The 21,106-nt window shown below is 36.7% G+C and overlaps 2 protein-coding genes across 4 annotated transcripts in view; one reads left to right on the top strand and one right to left on the bottom strand.

Moving 5' to 3' along the window:
* Nucleotides 1–204: 204 nt before the first annotated feature.
* cep19 (centrosomal protein 19) lies at nt 205–16,729 on the top strand. Of its 3 annotated transcripts, none has more exons than XM_039762160.1 (5): nt 205–275; nt 376–445; nt 2,153–2,276; nt 5,386–5,614; nt 11,238–16,729. In XM_039762160.1, the coding sequence occupies exons 4-5, from the start codon at nt 5,485–5,487 to the stop codon at nt 11,588–11,590; spliced, it is 483 nt and encodes a 160-aa protein (XP_039618094.1). In that variant the 5' UTR covers nt 205–275; nt 376–445; nt 2,153–2,276; nt 5,386–5,484; the 3' UTR covers nt 11,591–16,729. The 3 variants fall into 3 exon arrangements, with proteins under 3 accessions (XP_039618094.1, XP_039618088.1, XP_039618082.1); XM_039762154.1 differs by having other exon boundaries at nt 2,153–2,272; XM_039762148.1 differs by lacking the exon at nt 2,153–2,276.
* A 301-nt stretch (nt 16,730–17,030) lies between these two features.
* The window catches only part of ing5a (inhibitor of growth family, member 5a), a 32,042-nt gene continuing 27,966 nt past the window's right edge, over nt 17,031–21,106 (bottom strand). The window contains exon 8 of the mRNA XM_039762140.1: nt 17,031–19,497. Within this exon, the coding sequence (XP_039618074.1) occupies nt 19,458–19,497 (40 nt within the window). The 3' untranslated portion in view covers nt 17,031–19,457. The remainder of the gene's footprint in view (nt 19,498–21,106) is intronic.

Here is a 21,106-nt window from a genome sequence, read left to right on the forward strand (position 1 = left end):
AGCAATCTGCCAGTCAAATAAATAAAAGTACTACTGAAAGAAAATTAATAATTAGACTAATAATGGAATTTTACCCCAAATAATCTACTTATTTTAAAATGTTATACGACAAAAAACAATGATTAGTTTTTAGAAATTTTACATTTTTATTTAGGCATATTATTAAGATAGGCCGGGGCCTTAAGGTCCTGCTTTGTATCCATAGCAACTCGGACCAACGATAAACCTGGATTGAAGGGAAGGTTGGGAATCGGTTGGACTCTTTTTTTCGCAAGGTTGTTTGCTTGATTTTAGGCGCCAGGACAAAAGAGATAAATATAAAAAAGTGGATTTCATAAAACTTTGACTGATTGCAACCTTTTTTTATTCTTTCAGAGGCTGTTGACTTAAGTTCACCTTTACTCGTCTCGGGATGAAACAGTTATGGATAAAGGACCCAATTTAAGTAAGATTCTGTAATCATGTCATTCTCAATAAAGTCTGTACGTGACATATACAAAAGGAGATAAAAGACTTCGGTCGAAAACTGTAGCTCCTAAAAAAAAGTTTTACATCAAAAACTGAGGCTCGTGGATAATGCGTGTTGTCTTCGAACCATAAACCCGTGACACAATATCTGACTTTCAGTGGCATGTTCGCCCACTGAGATTCTCGACCGCTTTGTGTTCAGTGGTTTTAGCTATTTGAGGGAAACCTGTAGATAAGATGTGCCCTTGGCAATAGCAACATTGGGAGGCGTTCGCCGAAAATGTTCATTCAATTCGTTTCTCCTCTGGTATCCGGCTATTGCTTTCCAGCTTGCAGCAGCGAGAACACAGAATCTGTTTAACCGGTGTAAATCTTTTGCATGTGTGATAATTCGTAAAGGCATTATTCGAATAATTAATGCAAACCGATATCGCATCCAAAGCTTATGATCGATATTTTAAAGATTATCGAAAAATTTTTTTTATATAAAACTGCTGCCAATTGGCATTGTTCAGGTTCTGAGGGTTCTTTTTCAGATGATTTGCTGACAGAATACGTAGGTGGGTATAGCGGCCAATCACGGCCTCTATTGGCATTACAGAGCAAACGCGGAGAACAGCCTCACCTAGTGGACGTGCAAAGACGCCTTTTAATCGGGATCCTACTGCACATCGGTTTTTACAAGCAATTTACCCATTCATGCAACCATTGTCGAAACCGTTATAAACAATTCGAGGTTACTGGTAGACAGTTCGATTCGTCTTGATGATATGCAGCAGGTTTTACAATATTTAGCATAGGAAAGGGCACCCTTATGGTAGAGTAAAACAACAGGTGTCTTCAACAAAAATTACTTGAAGTTGTGCAACTGACCCCAGGGATCGCGTCCTGTTTGGAATATGAGGGGTCAAACTTACTCCTTTTCACAAAACTTTGAAAAAATAGGGACAGGCAATATAGGAATGTGTGGAGTGTCGTTTTAAACTATTTTAAGGTTGCTGATCATGAATATAATATTTTTGATACTCGATTATTTACTGGTGGTCCTAACCCAATAAAAGCCGTATCCCAGAAGATTAAAGGTGACAAATTTCAAACATAACCATGTGTTGTACCGTTTTAGACTATTTAAAAGTCAGTGATTAGGAATATTATGTTATTTCTGATTTTCGATCCTTTACTAGGGATCTAGCCCTCTATGGACCTCTATCAGAGGGTGACAAATTTCTGTTAAAATCCAGAACATTTTGACTTTGTTTAAATTGAAGCACACATTTTCATATTTCAAATATTTGATGCAACTATTCTTGTTTATTCTACTTCTACCTCATGAACTAAAACATTACATTTCTTATGAACACCCCACATTAGAGTAGTTTACACTAATTGAGACATTTTCCTATTTATGATGCTGCTAAATGTATAAAGAAATAAGGCAAATGTTAAGTTTATTTCAGCAGTTTACTCGTGAAGAGAATTTATAACTAATATTATAAAGACACATTTCATGCATTAAAAAATAATAAACTGGATATTTTCTTTTGCATGTCCTTGCACTAGTCAAGTTTAGATAATTAAAACACAACACTGCAAATGACATATATGTGTGTTATTTGTGTGCTCGATGTGTAGTACATAGTTAACGCAGACAGTGCTCAAATGTACTTCTCTACCACATCCACAGTATTAGCAACATCATGAAATCACAAACAGGAGTTCACTTTTATCAGAAGCACCCCTTCCTCACCCCTGAACACTTGTCAGTTGCTGACTACTAAGCTGGGAAATGCTGATATCTGAACAGGTAGGTAAGTAGGCAGATACTCCTTCAGAACAAATGTATTGATTAATGAGTTAGTCTAGGTTTGTGGATATTCAAACAAACCTTAATGTGCGTTGTTGTGATGATTGTCTCGTGAAAATTTTTGCTCAGTGCTTTTTGACTATAATTCTTAGTGGTTTGGTTCAGACAACTAGATTGATTACACTCGTGGTTTTGGACACTTCTTTCTGTTTGTTTTCCTGTTTTTTTGCTCTACCCGTGTAGCCTATCAATTTAACAATTCTGGCAGACATCTAATGGTAGATTTATTTCACACAAATGTTAAAGTTTTTGCAAACACAGAGAATCACAGCCACATGGAATAAATGACCAACAAGTCTGCTTGAGTGCAGTACTTTAGGGACTTTCAAAACTCCGCTCCATGTTATTTTGGAATAAATTTGCTGAACCGGTCTGGCATGTTTGTTGGGCTGAATGGCTTGTTCTTGTTAAAATAATTCTAATGTCCCAATAGTAGCATTGAGTTATGACCAGTTGGCAACTGGGGAGAAGAAGAAAAAAGATATTTTATTGCATTATAGCCAAGGTGCTTGTTCATCTTAGTTAAGTGACATGTTTTTGTGTGTTTGTGTATCTGTGTGTCCCATCTGGTTGCTATGTCTCTGTCATTCCAACAAGTGGCACATCACAAACATTTGTAGTAAAAAAAATGTATTGCATTTGACATTCCAACAGATGGTGCATCACAAACATTAACTGCTTTCATGGATCCCATACCAAATGGCATATAGCAGAGCCATATTCATTGCATTTGTTTTACCAATAGGAAATCAGATGTCATTCCAACAAGTGGCACGTCATAAACATTTGTAGTAATAAAGTGTGTTACATGTCATTCCAACAGATGGTGAATTATAAACTTTAACACTGCACGTTCTCCATGTGCACAAAAGTGTTCATGTCGGTGATATGGGTTTCTAACTGCAAATGTTGCTTTTTGTTTGAATGATCCAATCAATATCTAATCACAAGTACATTTATGCTTTATTTTTAATTTTAATGTGTTCAGACACTGTCCAGTCATGACCCATTCTCTGAAAATGCATGCCAGATGCAAAGGGGGCAGGGTAACCTTAGTAGGCTTGAATGATTACAATGGTGGAAAAAATGCTTTGATTGTGTGTTCTTCCACTTTAGTGAACAAATCAGGGAATCTGATAAAAGCCACATTGTTAGTGTCATCAAGAAAACCAAGCTTGTAATGCTGGTCAAGTTAGCTTTACAGATAAAACAGTTATGATGATGGTTAAAGGAGATTTGTCATTCCTAACCACGCGGATCTTAGAGGCCCAGAGAACCAACATCACATAAAGAGTAGCAGAGTCTCTTCCACAGTAGCTGTTTGCCTGTATCACTTATTAATTGTTATTTTAACTATGTAGTGATTTATTTCAGCAAGGGCCCTGTTACCCATGTATGACTTTTTATAGCAGTGGTGCCACATTCTAATAGGATGATGCCCAAATAGTCTCAGTTAACATAAACTTTGTCTTTCTTCTATGCATGTCTGATTTATTCATTATGGAACGGTCATTTTGAGGATAACCAAACAATCTCACTATTACATGGCACCTTTCATACCAGAAGATTACAAGTCATTTTTAGCACCTCCACAGCATACACACATCCTTATTTATACTATGCCTTTAACTGATATCCCTAAATTAGCTACATTTACATTCTCAAACATAACTGAATTCAGGTTTGTTGGGAACCAAAACTTGCCCTGGCAGAATAACACCCAAGACAGGAACTAACCCTGGATGGGAAGTCAGTCTGTCACAGACCACTTAACTATTGAGACATTTTTTATTCACTGTCTTTGATAAAGTCCTTTACTAGTCAACCTTTTATATAGCTTCTTTCATAGAACACACCTTTATATAATAAACTTCATGACAAACAATTCATTGCTTACAGTTCTTTTCATAGTATGTACTTTTTCATTTACTAGTTTAAAGCAGTAACTATCACAAGCAGCTCTGCAAAGCAAGCAGTAATAAAATGCATAATGACAGAAGGCAATTTAAACCCAAGAGAAATACTAAAACACAGAGCAGAGACACTGTTCACACTGCCTTCATTTCTTTTTATTTCTTCTTTTTTTGCAGTGACAAAAGTAAAGGATTAATGGCACAGCAGTCACAGAGCATCTTAGTGGATCTGTATTAGGCATTTTGCCCACACAGGAACTTTGTTTTCATGAACCAATGAGTTCCAGTACAATGTAGGCCCTGGGCCCCTTCTGGTCCTTGGCCTCTCTTGTGTGTTGTGTGCCCACTGCCACAACAAGAACTTTAACCTTTATGTAAAATAAGATGAGTGATGCACATTCAGAATTTCATGTGGAACCCCCACACCTTTTGGCTTCAAAGTGATTGCAATAGCACTGGGAGATCATTGCATCGATGTGGTGCACGGCATGACGTGCCTGTGAGGTGGCTGTGAAGCATGATCAGTGCGAAGTGCAGCACTCCCACCATCACTGAAAACTTTGCAAAGTCCGAACTACTAACAGATTTGTAAGCTGGCACCAGTACTTATGGTCAACCAATTTGCACAATTTATCGCTCAAGCCCCACCCACGATAGTTCCTGGTTAAACAAAAATGAACATGCTATGGAGCAGGAGCTAAAAAAAGTACCAGAAACTACAAATGGCCTGAGTTCCTGTGGTGAGATTGCTACAAAAGTTCCTGAATTTATATTAAATCTGTAATTCCTGAAAAAACGTTTCTGTGGTGGGAAAGCACATATTGTTACTGGCAGCAGGGAAGTAAGTACTGGAAATGAGAATTGTACCATTATTTAAGCCAAAAAATTACTTCCTGAAGAATCTCCAGCACTTGTGACATTATGCTGTAAAAATGAGTCAAGAATATGGATGGATGTTACTGTTATTCACAAGACTGGTTGCAGTGTGTGGCCATCTGGCTTGATTCAGTATTATAAATTATGTTCTTGGAGATTAAATATTGTAAAAAATTTCGAACACATTGAAAATGTTTAGAAAATCCTTTTTTTTTTTTATTTTAAACACATGCTTACAATTTTTTTTATCTTGTATATTTTTAGAAACGGCTGTCCCAGGGTTAAAATTGGAGCCGAAAAGAAGCACCAGTTTGCTCCACATTTGCCGCTTCTCCAAAACGCTGCACATCTAGTCCAACTGAAATGTCTGTGGTGGCAAAGAAATGTGGGGTTAAGTTTTCTCCCCCTGCTATTGTCTTGATTTATGAAGACAAGGTGAAAAATCAGACCCGAAAGAGAGTGATGCCCGTAAGGAATTTCTTCAGGTTTTCAGGCAAGTAATTAGTATATGTGAATCTTTAGTTTTCTTCCTAAAGTTTGGGAGCATGCACTGATAATTTCAAAGGATTATGTAGCTGTTCACCATCTGCTTGCTCAATTTTATAACTGGGTTAAGAGGACGGTAACTTTGTATTGCCAGTGTCATAGGAATCATTATAATCACATTAATTAAAGAAACACTAACAGGACAAGTCTGATAAAACCTTTTGAGTCAGTCATCAGGCAGGAGAAAAGCTTTTCATTTTGTGTCATTTATTCTCTTGCAGCACCATGTTGAAAAGGGGGCATCTGAATAACTGAATAACAGTGCTGATTAATGCTTTCATATCATATTCCGATTGGTTAAAAGACATGAGGTGCTTTAGCACAGAGCATGGCCAGTCCTTTCTCCATTATATCCTTGTTCTTCAGTATCTCCTAGTTTAGATATTACCCTTGAAATCTCTGTGCATGGAACAGCTGTCCAGTTTTACTGTTTACAGGACATTAGCTGATCTCTTAATCATACATTTGGTTTATTATATCGACCTGCTTCTGGTACATTCTTGTCTTTGTTGTTCACTTGAACTTTATCTGGTTTCCTGATATGCCTGAACAGGTTTCTGACATTTATTAACCCTTTTATACTTCTAAGATAGATGCAATATTTTAATGTGGAAAGCATCTCAAAGTACTTTATCCTAAATAACTATGTGACCCCAAAGTTTATTTTTTCTTTCATACCAGACAGATTGTTGTGGGCCTTTATGCATTTGCAATAAATGATCTGCAGACCTCAATCCTCATTCCAGCTTGAGTTTAAATTTATTTAGCTGTAGCAAAAGAAATCTTCATTAGGAGGCTATGCACTCACTTGTAGGCTAACTATTGGTTATGCAAATTTTGTTTCATATCTTTAATCGCAAACTCTGACAGAATGCTTGAAATTGCTGCTTTCATACTTGACATTTAATGTTATTTTGTAGGTTATAGAAAGGGCATGGAGAGCTCAGTGTTTAAATCTATGGCCAAGTGGCTGTCTGTGTGGAATTTGCCTGATCTCCCCATGTCTGTGTTTTCTGGGTACTGCAACTTTCCTTCGATTTCCCCAAGATTTGTGTATCTCTGTTACAATAGTTGGCATTCCCAATTCGTCTCATATGAGTGTGGGGGCACGTGTGTATGTGGAACTTGAAATGGATTGGCATACTGTCCTTGGTTGGTTCATTTTATTGCACTTGATACTACCTGGGTGGGTTCTGGTTATTCATCCATCAATCCATTATTGAATCCTGTTTTGGATCGCAGTGGGAGTTGGAGTTAAGGTATAAAAATGTTGATAATTTCTCTTTCTATGCTCAGATGTTGTCGGTTTCTTATCCATCCATCCATTATTCAACCTGCTACTTCCTAACCACAGGGTCACGGGGGTCCGCCGGAGTCAATCCCAGCCAACACAGGGCAAAAGGCAAGAAACAAACCCTGGGCAGGGTGCCAGCCCACCACAGGGCACACACACACACACACCAAGCACAATTTAGAACCACCAATACACCTAACCTGCATGTCTTTGGACTGTGGGAGAAAACCGGAGCACCTGGAGAAACCCATGCAGACACGGGGAGAACATGCAAACTCCACGCAGGGAGGACCCGGGAAGCGAACCCAGGTCTCATTATTGCGAGGCAGCAGTGCTACCACTGCGCCACCGTGCCGTCAACTGTTGGTTTCTTATGTGAACCAAAAATCTTAGTTTTCTTTGTCTTTGCTTAGTAGATCAGCATGAAGAGAATGAATGTGTCCTGATGAAACCACAAGAAGAACAAGTTATTCTCATCAGATAGGGGCCAATTTACCATCTCAAGTAAAAGCTTAAGTCAATATGGCAGATAGCTCAGCATTAATGCACGTCAAAAAAGGCTTGCATACATTATAGAGAACATTGTGTTTTAAATTCACGATGCAGGTTAGATAGTCCAGAGCTATATATGCTAATGTAACTTTATGCCAACATTTCAATAGCAGGTGCCCCTTCTAAAATCCACAATAAGATTGTTTTTCCTGGCACAAAATGTCAGTACATTTTTTTTAGTGTTTTTAAAAATATGCCTACTTGTGAAGCCAAGTAGTAGGGATAGTGTGTCCATTTCAATCTCCATCCCCGGTATATTTTTAAGTTTCTTGACAAGTCTCCCACCAGTACTGCTGCAGAACCACAAGCAGCGAGTGAGCTCATCTGTGTCTCTTTTACCTTTATGGCATAATGAAGGTCTTGCTGTAAATGTTTACTTTGAAGACTGGGAGACACATGTGATCTATGTATAATATTAACTTGAATACCTTTTGTTTTGTTATGGTTATTTTTTTAACATTTTTTCCAGTTCTTATCCCATATCTAATCTGGTATTTCCACATTAAACTCCTACTCTCACACCATATTTAAGCCCAAAATACAAACGCCAATAAATGTATCGACCTTGCCTAGTGTTGCATGCAGGCACATCAAGCTCTGTCATAAATGAGCACAATTGAAATTCCAAAGGGGTATACCCCTCCACCCCACTCTTTTTTTTAATATAATATATGCACATCCTCGTGCTCGAATCACCAAGCTCTGTGGAGCAATAACATGCTGGAAACTCTGAGAGAGAACTTGCTCCTTGTTATGATATGCGGTGTGCGGCGGAGTAGGGAGGTACACACGTGTGTGAGATGGCGCATGGAGGTGCGTGTGTGCAGGCTGAGGGAATGAAGCAGCTGGGTACAGTTTTGGTACCGGTACTCAGGTATGTAAGCTGGAATTGGTACCAAAGTTCAAATTTTAGTATTGATTCACCACAATCTCTATCACAGAACACTTGCCTCTCAGCCAATGAGAATGTGAAGTTTCAAAGTTGGTCTTCTTCTTGATGAAGTCCCTTATCTGCAAATAATAAACTTTTTTTGTTTGGAAATATTGTATATATCACTTGGTTCAAAAGACACCAAAAACAGACCATTTGATTGCATCTCCAAGGAAAATAACTCCTTTAGTCACCCAGAGCACAAAACCAGGATCTGGGAGCAATTAAACTGAAAGCTGAGACATGTTGTAATCTACTCTCCAAGCACCAAACAATTTTCTATGCCTTCACAGTATTGATTGGTGTCTTGTTTTTTCAGCGTTTTTTCACTAATTTTAAGTTCCTAAAGTCAAGTAAATTTTAAAGGGTGTTTTGATTGTGAGGTTTTGGTGTCCATCCAAACTGAGGAGGCATCATCATTCAACCAGTCTGCTATAGACCATGAATGAGCACTTGATATAAAATTTTCCAGGTTCCACTTGGTATTAGGAATTTGGATACTTCCTAATTCTTGGCCTTCTACCTTGCCAAATAAAAGAGGAAAGCCAGCTACTTAAACTTTCCAATGCTGCTTTAGAGAACAGAATGGAAATCATTTGAATAGGGTACAAGAGTCAGAGAAGGAGATTCACTTTTATAACTGAGCTATGGCCTAGCTAGGATAGAGGCAGTGTTGCCCATCACATTTTTTAGGAGTTGAATAAAGTTAACTTTCTCTTATGCTTTTACTGGAGGTTTTGTATTAGCTCTTTCTGGTGAGTATTTCCTTTCAACACATGAGCGGTGTCAGACAACATTACTTTTAAAAGTAACTTAGTTACATTATTCATTACTTACAAAAAAGGTACCTAAATAGAGTATGTTATATAGCTAATTACCATACATTGTAATGCATTATAAACAGTGTGTTACATGTACATTACTTTGTCTTCTTTTGTATGAAAAATTGCACATATGACTGACCAGAATTTGTTATTAAATCCAAAGCCCATACATGACTGTTCATGAAACTGATCAGAGACCAGCCAAACGTGATCATTTTTGTTTATTTCATAAATACTAGGGGGCTTTGCTTGCCAACCCCCCACCCAGTGCTACACACCAGCACCTTCGCATCTCTGCCACTCATATATGTGGATTTCACTTTCACCAAACAACAAATCTTTTAATTCTCACAGACAGGACTGTTCATTGGGAAGAAACACTACTTTTCCCTGATGGCAACACAAATTAGACGATCTACAAGTCTCCGACTTAAAGTTTAAAGCCAAACAATATCTACATACTTCTGTCATATCACCTATGTCCATATATTTGATCTCTTTTTGCTGTTCCGTTATTTTACCAAGTAATAATTTCTGTTGGTGCAAATGTGATCTTTACTACTAGTTTTTTGAGACTTCTGAATTTTAGTACTTTCATAATCTCTAACCTGCTCTGCATGTGTATCACGCCAACGTTTTTGAACCTCTTTACGACGTTCTACTTTGTCTTCTACTCTTTGCCTTTTATTTCCGACCCTACTTGGAGCTGAGAGCGCAGGAACTTTGCCTGACAATTGCATTCACACGAATGAGAATTGAGTGGACCGTGAGCACACCAGCTGCTTAGTGTCTCTGCCGCTCATGTATGTGGATTTCACTTTCAGCAAACAACAAATTTTTTAATTCTCGTGGAAACGCCTTTTCATTGAGAGGGAACACTACTTTTCCGTGATGGCAGCACGAATTAAACAATCTACAAGTCTCCGTTAAAGTTTAAAGCCGAACAATAACCACATACTTCTGTCATATCACCTATGTCCATATATTCAATCTCTTTTCGCTGTTTTGTTATTTCACCGAGTAATAATTTCCGTTTGTTAGTGCTAATGTGATCTTTACTATCAGTTTTTTTGAGACTACATTTAGTCTTTTCATGTGCTGTGAAGTGACTAACATCCATCTCCTTTTCCCATCCTAATCCCTAGCACTTTAAAATTCACAATATGAACACAGGCTGCTGTGCCGCTCGATTACACTGTTACAAAATACATAACAGCAAATAGCTGATTTAAAACTAAACTGACATTTTTTTTAATATGTTTCTGTTACTGGACTGCATGCAGCATACTCTTTTCTACTTGGCTGTGCTCTGCATATAAGAGGTGTACTGTCCACTATGTCTGCTTGCTGCCTGTCACCCAGTGGTGCTGTGATAATCATTGGCTCCCTGCGACTCCAAACTGGGCTGCCCCTCCAGAGTGCAGGATTAAATGTGTGCGTACAAATTGTGTTCAGTTCTTTTCACTTGATTGGTGATACGCACATGCTCTACCTGTTCCTCAGCTGTCACCAAACTGCCGGAGCACACACATGTATGGTGTTTTAGTGAGAGAAAAAAGGCAATCCTTCTGTGAAATAATGCAGTAATATTTTTTAAATATTTTTAGAGGGGCAGGAATAACTTTTCATAGTAACACAGGCATTTTTACTTCATTAAAATAAGTATTGCATTAGGACTGTGTAACACCTTACTTTTAATGTGTTTCTCCTAACACTGCAATTGAGAATTGTGTTGGAATAAAAGCCTACAGCTACTTTGGTCCTCCAGGACCGACATTGACCACACCTTCCTTAAACTCAAGCGATTTTTTTTTTTTAAATTCAGACCTCAGTTTTTTTCAGGAAAGAACCAACAACAATTCTAAAACAAGTGACTGGCATTTAGTACTCTATTACTATGCTTAGTCTTCTTAAACATGTGTTCTTTGCGGGGTATTCGCTGATATGGCTTTGTTTAATTTCTCCTTAGACTGCAGCGAGGCAGCTGAGCACCTGAAAAAAAACCCACGTCACCGTACATACCTACAAGGAGTGCCACTGGAGCAACTGGAAAAACTTTATCACATTCTACGAGACCACCTCCTGGGAAAATGTTTGGAGCAGAGTTTGGCAGCAGTTACCTTGGATCCAGAAGAAGATCTGAACAAACTCGATGAGCATGAGCTGACAAAGAAAAAACAGCTGATGGACCAGCTGTTTCAGAAGAACCAAAAGAAGAAAGGGGATCCAGACTTTGTGTACGATCTGCAGGTAGACTTCCCAGAGCAGGATCGCATAGAGTCTTGTAGCTGGGATGATGACGATCAATCAGAAAAGTTTTAATCTTTGCAAACCACACCAGAGTTGTGTGGGTGTTTAGTAGCATCTCTGAAATTCACCATACTTCACACTTTGACAAAGTGTTACTGGAAACATTGATAGGGGCTTCATTTATAAGGCTTGTGTATGCACAAGAAAGAGGCTTGAAAAGTGTGTACACAACTTCACTAAGCTAAAGGCACAATTTATAAAGAAAAAATCGTGATGCAAAAGCTTGCGTACATTTACTACAACTCTGGCTAGCGCGTACACAACATTTGAGTTACTGGGAAATGACGACTCACACCAATGATAATTCATTATCACCAAGCTGATGATATATTGTCCGTTGACGTAAACAAATATGTTAGGCACTGAAATTGATGAATATGATTTGTAGACTGCATTTTCGGTTCCCTTTGAAGAGGGCCAATGCTGCATATTGCACTGAAGAACATTTTTGTTTTTTTGTCAGTTTATATCGGCTACCTGTTGTCACTTCTTAGACACCTGGCTGACAGGTCAGGGATATTTCAGGCAAACGTCACTCCGTCATGCCCGCTGTGATGGAATCAATTAACTGACCGGTGAGACAATACATCCAGTTTTCATATCATGTGGGAGCACATACATAAAACATAACATATTTTTGTCAGCATAAAAGGGCATACTGCATTCTCCTCAGGGAACTAGCAGGAATGAAACTGCTTTTGTTAACTGTGAGCAGTGACAATACATTAATGTACAATTAAACTGTGATGCCAAGATATTATTGGCAAACCTCATGCCTCAGTTGGCCTGGGTCAATCCGTGATTCATTTATTTTAAACCAAATAGCTTTGGCAGATGTGACGGTGCTGTATGTGGTGGCTGGCTTGTTGGTATGGTAACTGGCTGAACCCTCGTTTTTTCATGTGGCCTTTACTATTCATTGTAACTGCAATCATGTCATTACATGGGCCAGGTAATAATGGCTACCCACTGATACATTAACGCCTTATGCCTTTCCCATATCCCCCAGAATGCAGAGGAGAGGCAGTGTAATCCCAGTGGAGGAACACAGCCACACACCCTTGAATTTGGGGTTAGGGTCTCAATGCATCAAGTGGGAGACTGCTCTACCAGTCAGTAAAGTTCTGAAGCATTGTGACTGCTTATGAATAAGGTTGATTGCCACGATCCATTGAGTATGTGGATGTTTCAGGACAATGTATGACGCACGTTCATGTACGCGTATTTGCAAGACAATAACGATTAATAATGAGAAAATTGCTTAGAAATGTGCATACACCAGGTTTTATCAAATCTAATTTTTGACCATATGCATATTTTTCACACAGTTTTATAAATTAGGTACTAGATACAGCAAGTGGGGTACTTTTCTTATTGCTAGAACCACTATGTGTCAAGTCAAAACCACCAAAAATAATTCAGTGAATCGTGTTTGCTGTTTGAGGTTAACAAAAGTTTAAAAGCTTGGGTATTTGGCTAAAATAATCCTTTGCAAAGACCATATGAAATAGCAAAATTCTTATTTCATTCTACATATGATAGAGGATATAGTTATAAATAGTACTGTCTTCTGGTGGAGTATCATATAGTTTTAAAGCTGCCACAATGGTTTACATTAAAACAGATGTCAGGCTTCAATCCCAGTTATCACTAGGTTGACTTAACCTTTCCTAAACATACCTTAATATGTGTCCCCTGAACCATAATAAGCCCTCAATTATGACAGACTGAATGATTTCCTTATACTAATAATGTATCGAACTCTTGTATATACATTGCAGTACAACCACTGCTTTCCAGTGATCATGGACTGAACAAACTTGATGACACTGAGGCACAAGTTTAGAATAAACACTCATTCATTTTTATTGACCCGTTTTCCAATTTTATTATCACAGGATATGCTACTGCTGTTCCCTAAATGCAGTGGCACAATACTTTCCAGGAGTGCGGTTGCATTGGCTCTCTGGTCATAAAGTCCCACACTCACGTTTAGTCTTAAGTCTGTTTAACAGAAAGATTTATGAAACCAGCATTCTATATCTCAGTGTTTAAACAATTGAATAGGAACATTTTGAAATGATTGTTGTGTAAAAAGTGTACACTGGGTTTGAATTATGCAGGGGTGTATAAATATTGCTAGGATCTCAAAATGTACTATTTCTTTGAATGTTGAATAAAATTGATGTTTTTTTTAGTCACAATTAGGTCTTAATATAGCCTAAATGTCTTCTATATGAACAACCTATGCACTTTGAACTCAGTCCATCCCACTAAAACTCCCTACAAGAAAAGAGCATCACTTATTAGGAGTTTGAGTCATCCAGATGTTGGAGAGACAGGTTTTTGTTTCAACCATTTTTTATATAATGTCTATCATTTTGTTAACTAACTTGTTTACTGAAACAACTTGTTCTAGCTGTGGGTCTGCTGTCCCACAATTAAAAACAAGGCTAACTTAATTTTGAAATTCAAAGAAAGTACCACGCTTCAATGATGTTTAGGGAACAGAGGTCTCCTTATTACTAATGTTTTTTTTTTTTTGCTCCACTTCAGTTCACTGGTCTGTCAGGTGGCAGTTAACAAAGAGTTACAAACACAGTATAAAGGGAGAATCAAAGTAAAGTGTTGCAATATTTTCAATTTGTGTGCTCATCATTAAGTAGCTAATTTTGGCAGGTTTTGGGGTTGGATGATCAAAAACATTTGGCTGATTAAGCGAAGCACATGTAAATCCAATTGTAAAAATACCAAACATAAACTTGCTATAATGTTCACATACCTTTTCGACGCCCCACCAGTAAAGCACTTTGTCTTGCGTGTACTGCCACTTAGCTGTAGCTGACATTTTTGTCCCCAGAAGTTAGTCCTTCACATTGATGAATAAGTTACAAGGGCCCAAGTTGGAACAAAATGGTGAATGTGCAATCTGTACATATACCTGGGATCACACAGCAGGCCTGCACCTCATGCAGTGTAAGAAGAAGTCTTGTCATGAAACAGAAGGGGATGGTCAACAGCTTTTTGAAGTCCTTTTCCCCAGGTAACCACCACAAACAGCAAAGCGTGTCAGCATAACGGTCTGGGCTTTTAAGGCATATTATCAATATGAACTACATCCTCGTCAGCACAAAACAATGGAGGACATTATCCTGCCAATTTTTTGTTGATGGAGAATCAGCACACTTCCACTGTTTTGATTATTGCTTGGACTCTGGAGTAACATCCAGTTATGAAACCCCTCCTCAGTTTCTTTTGTTCAGAATTCTCCTCCGAACGGCAGATGTGGCAATACATCTTTAGGAGTCAACATTCTTGGCACCCAAACATGCAAAGACCATGCTCATATTTAATGGTTCATAAAGAATGGATTCATCTGATCCATAACTACAATATCATTATTTGATTCATTATGACTCACTCCATGGTAGCAACATCAACTTCCGCTGAGGGTGTCAATGGCCATTAAAGACCTTGGGTCATCCTTGACTGATGTCCAGTCACGACAGATTTCTGCTAATCTCTGGACTGTGGCATATGAAGAAAACTGGTGCAGATAAAACACTAACTAGGCAAGAATGAATCTTCACATTGATCTCTCTGTTAGACTTTCAGTAATACCGAGACGATGAATTTTGTACAAATGCTAAAAACTTGCAATTCATACATTTTAATATACAGAACCCAATCAATCTTTGGCTGCATAAAAAATCAGCAATGTATAATACCCCTTCTAGATTAAGGACTGGAGAGTCTAATCCTTCCATTCCAATTCATTTATCCCCAACAGTAAAACATGGGCTGTAAGGAATTTCTACAACAGTAGTTTGGAAGCAGGTTAATGGAGGTGTTCAGCAGATTAAGTATCAGGTTCACTAAGCAAAATAATTGATAATAAAAAAAAAAATGTTACAAAAGCCTGAAGCCATATCAATACCAGGACTGCTGACCCCTGCCTTAAGAAATATAATTCTTTTTTTTTTTTTACATTTTTTACTTTTATTAATTAATTTTATTACAATTCTACTGTGCGACTAATTGACAACTGCAAATAATATGTATAGATCTTTTTTCATATAATAATTCATATATCACTTAAATGTCAAAGGAGAGCATGTTTGGCCAACTGGTAACCCTTTAATGAATTTGTGTGCCATATATTGTAATGGTGTCTCATAGTTGTCTCTTGTTTCTGCATGATGTGCCATGGTGGGGCTGTGGTTAGTATGGCTGCCTGACAGATCAAGTTTTCTGGGTTACTGAATCCCATTTATGTTTTTCCCGTGTGAAATTTGCATGTCTGCATGGGTTCCTTTCCAGGTACTTTGATTTCTCTCTCACATCACTTAAGACAGTTGTGTTACTTTAATTGACAATTCCAACTAGGCCAAATGTGTATGTTTCCAGTAAACGGACTGGCATACCTTTACCTCATGTTCAGATTACTGACATATAATTAGAGAAAATTAAAATAGTAATCATAAAATGACACAAGAACACTACTATTTTGTAAATAAAGGTGCTGCTCTGCAAGCCTACATTTTTGTTTAATAAAATGTAACAGATACACATTTTCACTAGTCATAATGAATTAAATGGTGCGTTTCCTTCATATATTTTCCTTCAAATAGCTCTTTATACAGAAGGAACAACTTTACATATCCTAACGCATATTAGGAAAAAATAAAACCTAAATCCATGCTTGGGTAAAAAGATGGTTTTTATTTCAACAGTTCCAATTTTAGCGATCTGCCATGACTAAATTAGTCAAGAAACCTGAATGAAGTTGACCAGTTGTGCATCTGAGGGATATTAAAGAGTGGAACCACCATGCCTATGTTTGGGACTGCATAAACATCACAGCACATTACTTAACAGATTTCCAGCTGTCTGTTTAGTGAAATCAGTAATAAATAAGCAATAAGCTCAAAGCATGTTAAATGAGGTGCATATCTTACCAGTGACCAATTAGGACTACTACTGGTGACCACCAAAAAAAACACTCAGTGTGGGTCCTAATGTGTTTATATTCACTGCAGTTAAAGCATTTCATTATACTGTATTTCTTAGGGTGCTATTGCTTTCCCCAAATATGATAAAATCCTTAAAACTTAATTAAAAAAAATAAATTATGACAATAACATTCACTAACTTTTCTTAATGTTTTCATCTTTTACTGGAAAGCCAGAGGCCATCCTGGTCTCTCAACTTCAAAAAAATGTGACATTAAATTTGTACAGCATGACTGATTGTGGTGCATACTCTGCAAAGAGCTGCCCAACCCTTGTGAAATACATGTAAAACAAAAAGAAAATATTTAATTTACACATACTAAAACAAATTAAATATTATTCCCCAAAATACTTTATTTATAAACAATATGCATGATCAAAAATACAGATATACATTTACATTTTTAATATAAAAGATTTACAATTATCTCATATACAAAGGGGAACAGACATTCTTTGGGAAAAAGGATAGAAATGTTTTTAAAAGTACAGACAGTTTTTTTTATCTCAGCTATTTTAACATACATATAAAATGTAAAACAATAAATGGCTTAAAAGGAAATTAAAATGTGGTTCTTGGAGAAATGCTGATGTATCACTGACCTATTTCTTGTATACATGTATTACAAGATGTATTACAATTAGTGAGTTAATCCTCCTGTTCCAGAGATTTAGTGCATTCTTTCCTAATATGCGCAGAGCACAGCGGGACCACTTCAGTATTCCTTTAAACATTAACATTAACACTAACTATTGCTATACATTTATATGGTTATAACAGCAAAACATGTTGTACTGGTTTGGACATAGTAAGGTTGTGCAGCAGCAGTTAGGATATAATTATATTTTAATCACAGGCTGCTTGCCATGCCTTCATGTAGTCAGTGCATGCATGCTGAGGTGTCACGCTTGGAGATGCAAGCGTAGCCAATTAAGGTGCGGCTCCTGCATCCTATTTACGTGTGCATGCATTAAAAAAATAAAACTATAAAAAATACATACAGTATATACCTATACACACGCATCAACATCAATGTCTGCTATTGCTAAAGGATTTTCAGACGGAGTTAGTTTCCATCTTATAAACGGACAATAACAAAGCTAAGTGTGCAAGAACATAGCAGCAAAGTTTATGACTGATGGACCCCCATTCATCACAGATTACTAAATCAGTGTAGAATACAATTATAACTTTCCGGTAAATAGCAAAATTGTTGTGAAAAGACACTGGGCTATTTACAGCTAGTTTCTTTACAAACATTGTTTCTTAATATAAAAAAACAAGGGGCAGACCTTATTATAAATGTTAAAATATACACTACAATATTATCTAAATGTTCACTCAAGAGTAATATAAAAATTTAAAAAGAAGAAAACCTGAAAAAATGTTCACATAAGCACGTGTGTGGTGATTTTTTAAAGATTGATGGTATAAATATTGGTCATTTGTATTATGTGAATATGTGCGGATATTTTCATATTATAAAAACAAACTATAACGGACTATATACCCCTTTCACCCACACACACTCTCTATATAACTAACTGTACATAAACACACATATACACAACTAACAATAGTGAAAGCGGTCATGAATTCTACAGATCCTATACTACTTTGATTCCAGACTTTGAAAACCTGCTGTATAATGTGCATTATACTAATACAATGTGTAAGCACATACACACTGGTCCAGCATTCACTTAATAGTGCAAACGTTATAGACAATCACAGGTGTGCACACACACACGCACACACTATCATTTTCAGTCCTAGACCATATTATAGGATTATAGATCATGATCTACTTCTACAACTTATTCAAGGAAAACAAAACACACATTAGATTGGCGATGAATGTGTGTTCCTCAGTGTCAAATCACACTATCTTTACCAATCAAAAGTTAATTGTCTTTTCCTAGGTCAGACAGTGGGCAGTTTGCTTGGTAAATGATGAAGAAACCTGCCATAAAACAGGTAGTTCTAAACCTGATTTTTCATGTACACAGAACATGCTGCACACAAACATACACAAACACTATACTTTGTAGAAGACTATGACATTTTAAAGCCAAAAGTAGACCTGGCTCTGGAGTTGCAAGATGGGAACAATCATATTCCTTAATTACAGTAAAAGTGTGAAGTAGGCAATTACAAACGTTTGGGCAACACAGCGGTTTCCTGTTAGCAAAAAGGCCAAAAGCAGCACAAATAAAGAATTATTACATAGATATCTTCAGGCGCATATATATATATATATATATATATATATATATATATATATATATATATATATATATATATATATATATATATATATAACAGGTTTAAAATAAACATCTGTAAGCAGATACAGAATTACTATGAATACTAAAATTACGTTCAAACCAACTAATATAGAATCCCTTATTAAAAATAAATTCACAGTTTAGAAAAAAATCTAATGGCACTCCTACATTCTTTACTTCTGTAAAATGTACATCAGCATATAAATTTAACAGTGTGGTTTCTATCCCAAAAAATAGTGACTCAGCTCAGTCACTTAGGTCAGTTATGGACGGTCTCTGGATTTCGCTGGTTTTCTGACATTACATTTTTCAGTATGTTGTGCTACTAGATTGAAAATTTCATACACTTCAGTTATTTAGGGAGATTTAAAAGTGCAATATATTGATTCTTGGTATCAGTAACGGACCGCATACTGTAATTTCAAGTATATTAACAATTTTAAAAGCTTGTCAGTATTACAACTGGCCATAAGGACTCTATAAGTCACTGTCCACTCAAAGAGAATATGTAGATTAAACATTCTAAGCTATTATACAACAAAAATATATATTATTTTCCTCAAAATCCACCTTAGATCCTATTTTTTCTTTCTTTCCTGGGTACAGCGAGGACAATACCTGAAAAAAAACAAAAACATTTTTTTATTTGCAATAAAAGCATTTTATTAAGTGGTCATGGCTTTCCAATTCATTATCCTAACAGGATAAAAGGATTATAAACTTATAGGAAGACTCACAAATGGAATATATTGGTAAAATGGAAAACATTCATAGTTCAGAGAATCCAGTTCTTTAACAAAGAAAAAACACTTTTTTAACAGCAGTGTTGGGGCATAGTTTGGCAGGATTTTTAATCATAATAGGCTACACATTAAGCAAACACAAAGGAAAATAAATGATGTGATAAAAGCCAGGATAAAAGTCAGTGGAACATACAGTATGATTAACTTTGGTTAAATACATAATTTCAGCTAGGAGACAAACGCTGTCCTACTCTGATGTAACACCAGATCCATTTATCAGGTATTGTAAATCAAAGTAAGTTTAGTCAATGTTGGGCTGTTTTTTTTTTCATTGCAACAAAGAATAAAAGTTATGCATTTTCCAAGTTAAAGTAATTTCTTCACAAACACGGTACATATGCATTTCCAACATGATATTGATTTCTGAAGTGCAACATGTTTGATACAATTAAAAATAAAAAACACCTAGTCTAATCTTGTGCTATACAGTATAATGGAACTGAAGGGGCATTAAACTGAAATCCAACAAAGAGCCCAAAACTGAAAACAAAAACTTAAAATTTACAGAATACTTCCACTTTAAAGCAGCAAAGGTTTTAACTATGAAACCGTCGCAAGTACCCCTCAGAATCACAGAAGGCACAACAAAAACTGAAAGTAATGAATTTTATCAGTGATTATAGGTACTGTTTCCTTGAGGTAAGAATATTATATATATATATATATATATATATATATATATATATATATATATATATATATATATATATATATATATATATATTTTCCATTAATCTGTTGGCTCATGGTAGCTGTCATGGGTGAAGTTTGATATATTTCCACAAGTCCACCAATCCTCACCATTGCTTTAAGCTACATATGTTCCTCCTTTTGTCTAATTCTGTTTTATCCATAGTTATGTTCTGCCATGGTTTACAAATTATACTCTGCACAAAACTGTGCCAAGTGTCTGTTGTTGGCAAAGTTTGTTAGTATACCATGAAATTATCTGAGTATGCACCTACCATCAAACCTTTGAGACTACTGGATTCAAAACATGTGCCACTGTCATTGACTTATGCATACTCAAATCATATTTTGTTTTCTATGCCATGTAAACTCAGCTTCAGTGCAATCTCCAATGTGCGTCAGTATCACGCAAAGATATTCAACATGTTTTTGTTACATTTTAATACATTGTTGGGGATAACAAGTCTGTGAGCATGCTGATTTCCAGCATTGTGCTTGTTTACCCATGGTTTTCTCTGTGTGCTTTGCTCCATCTTCCCTCTTCTTCGTGTCAAAACTGATGAAGGCCAGTTGTAAAAAAAAAAAACCACATTGTAATGCCATTCCCAGTGATTTTATCTATGGTTTTATCTAATCAAACACATGAACAACAAAACCTAAAGGGTAGGGTGTTTGTAGCAGGGCCACTTCTTGCCCATTATACTGTATTGTTACAGTTGTGGCAGTGGCAGTGT

This window comes from Polypterus senegalus, chromosome 1 (genome assembly GCF_016835505.1).
Source record: "Polypterus senegalus isolate Bchr_013 chromosome 1, ASM1683550v1, whole genome shotgun sequence".
In the NCBI taxonomy this organism is placed as follows: domain Eukaryota; kingdom Metazoa; phylum Chordata; class Cladistia; order Polypteriformes; family Polypteridae; genus Polypterus; species Polypterus senegalus.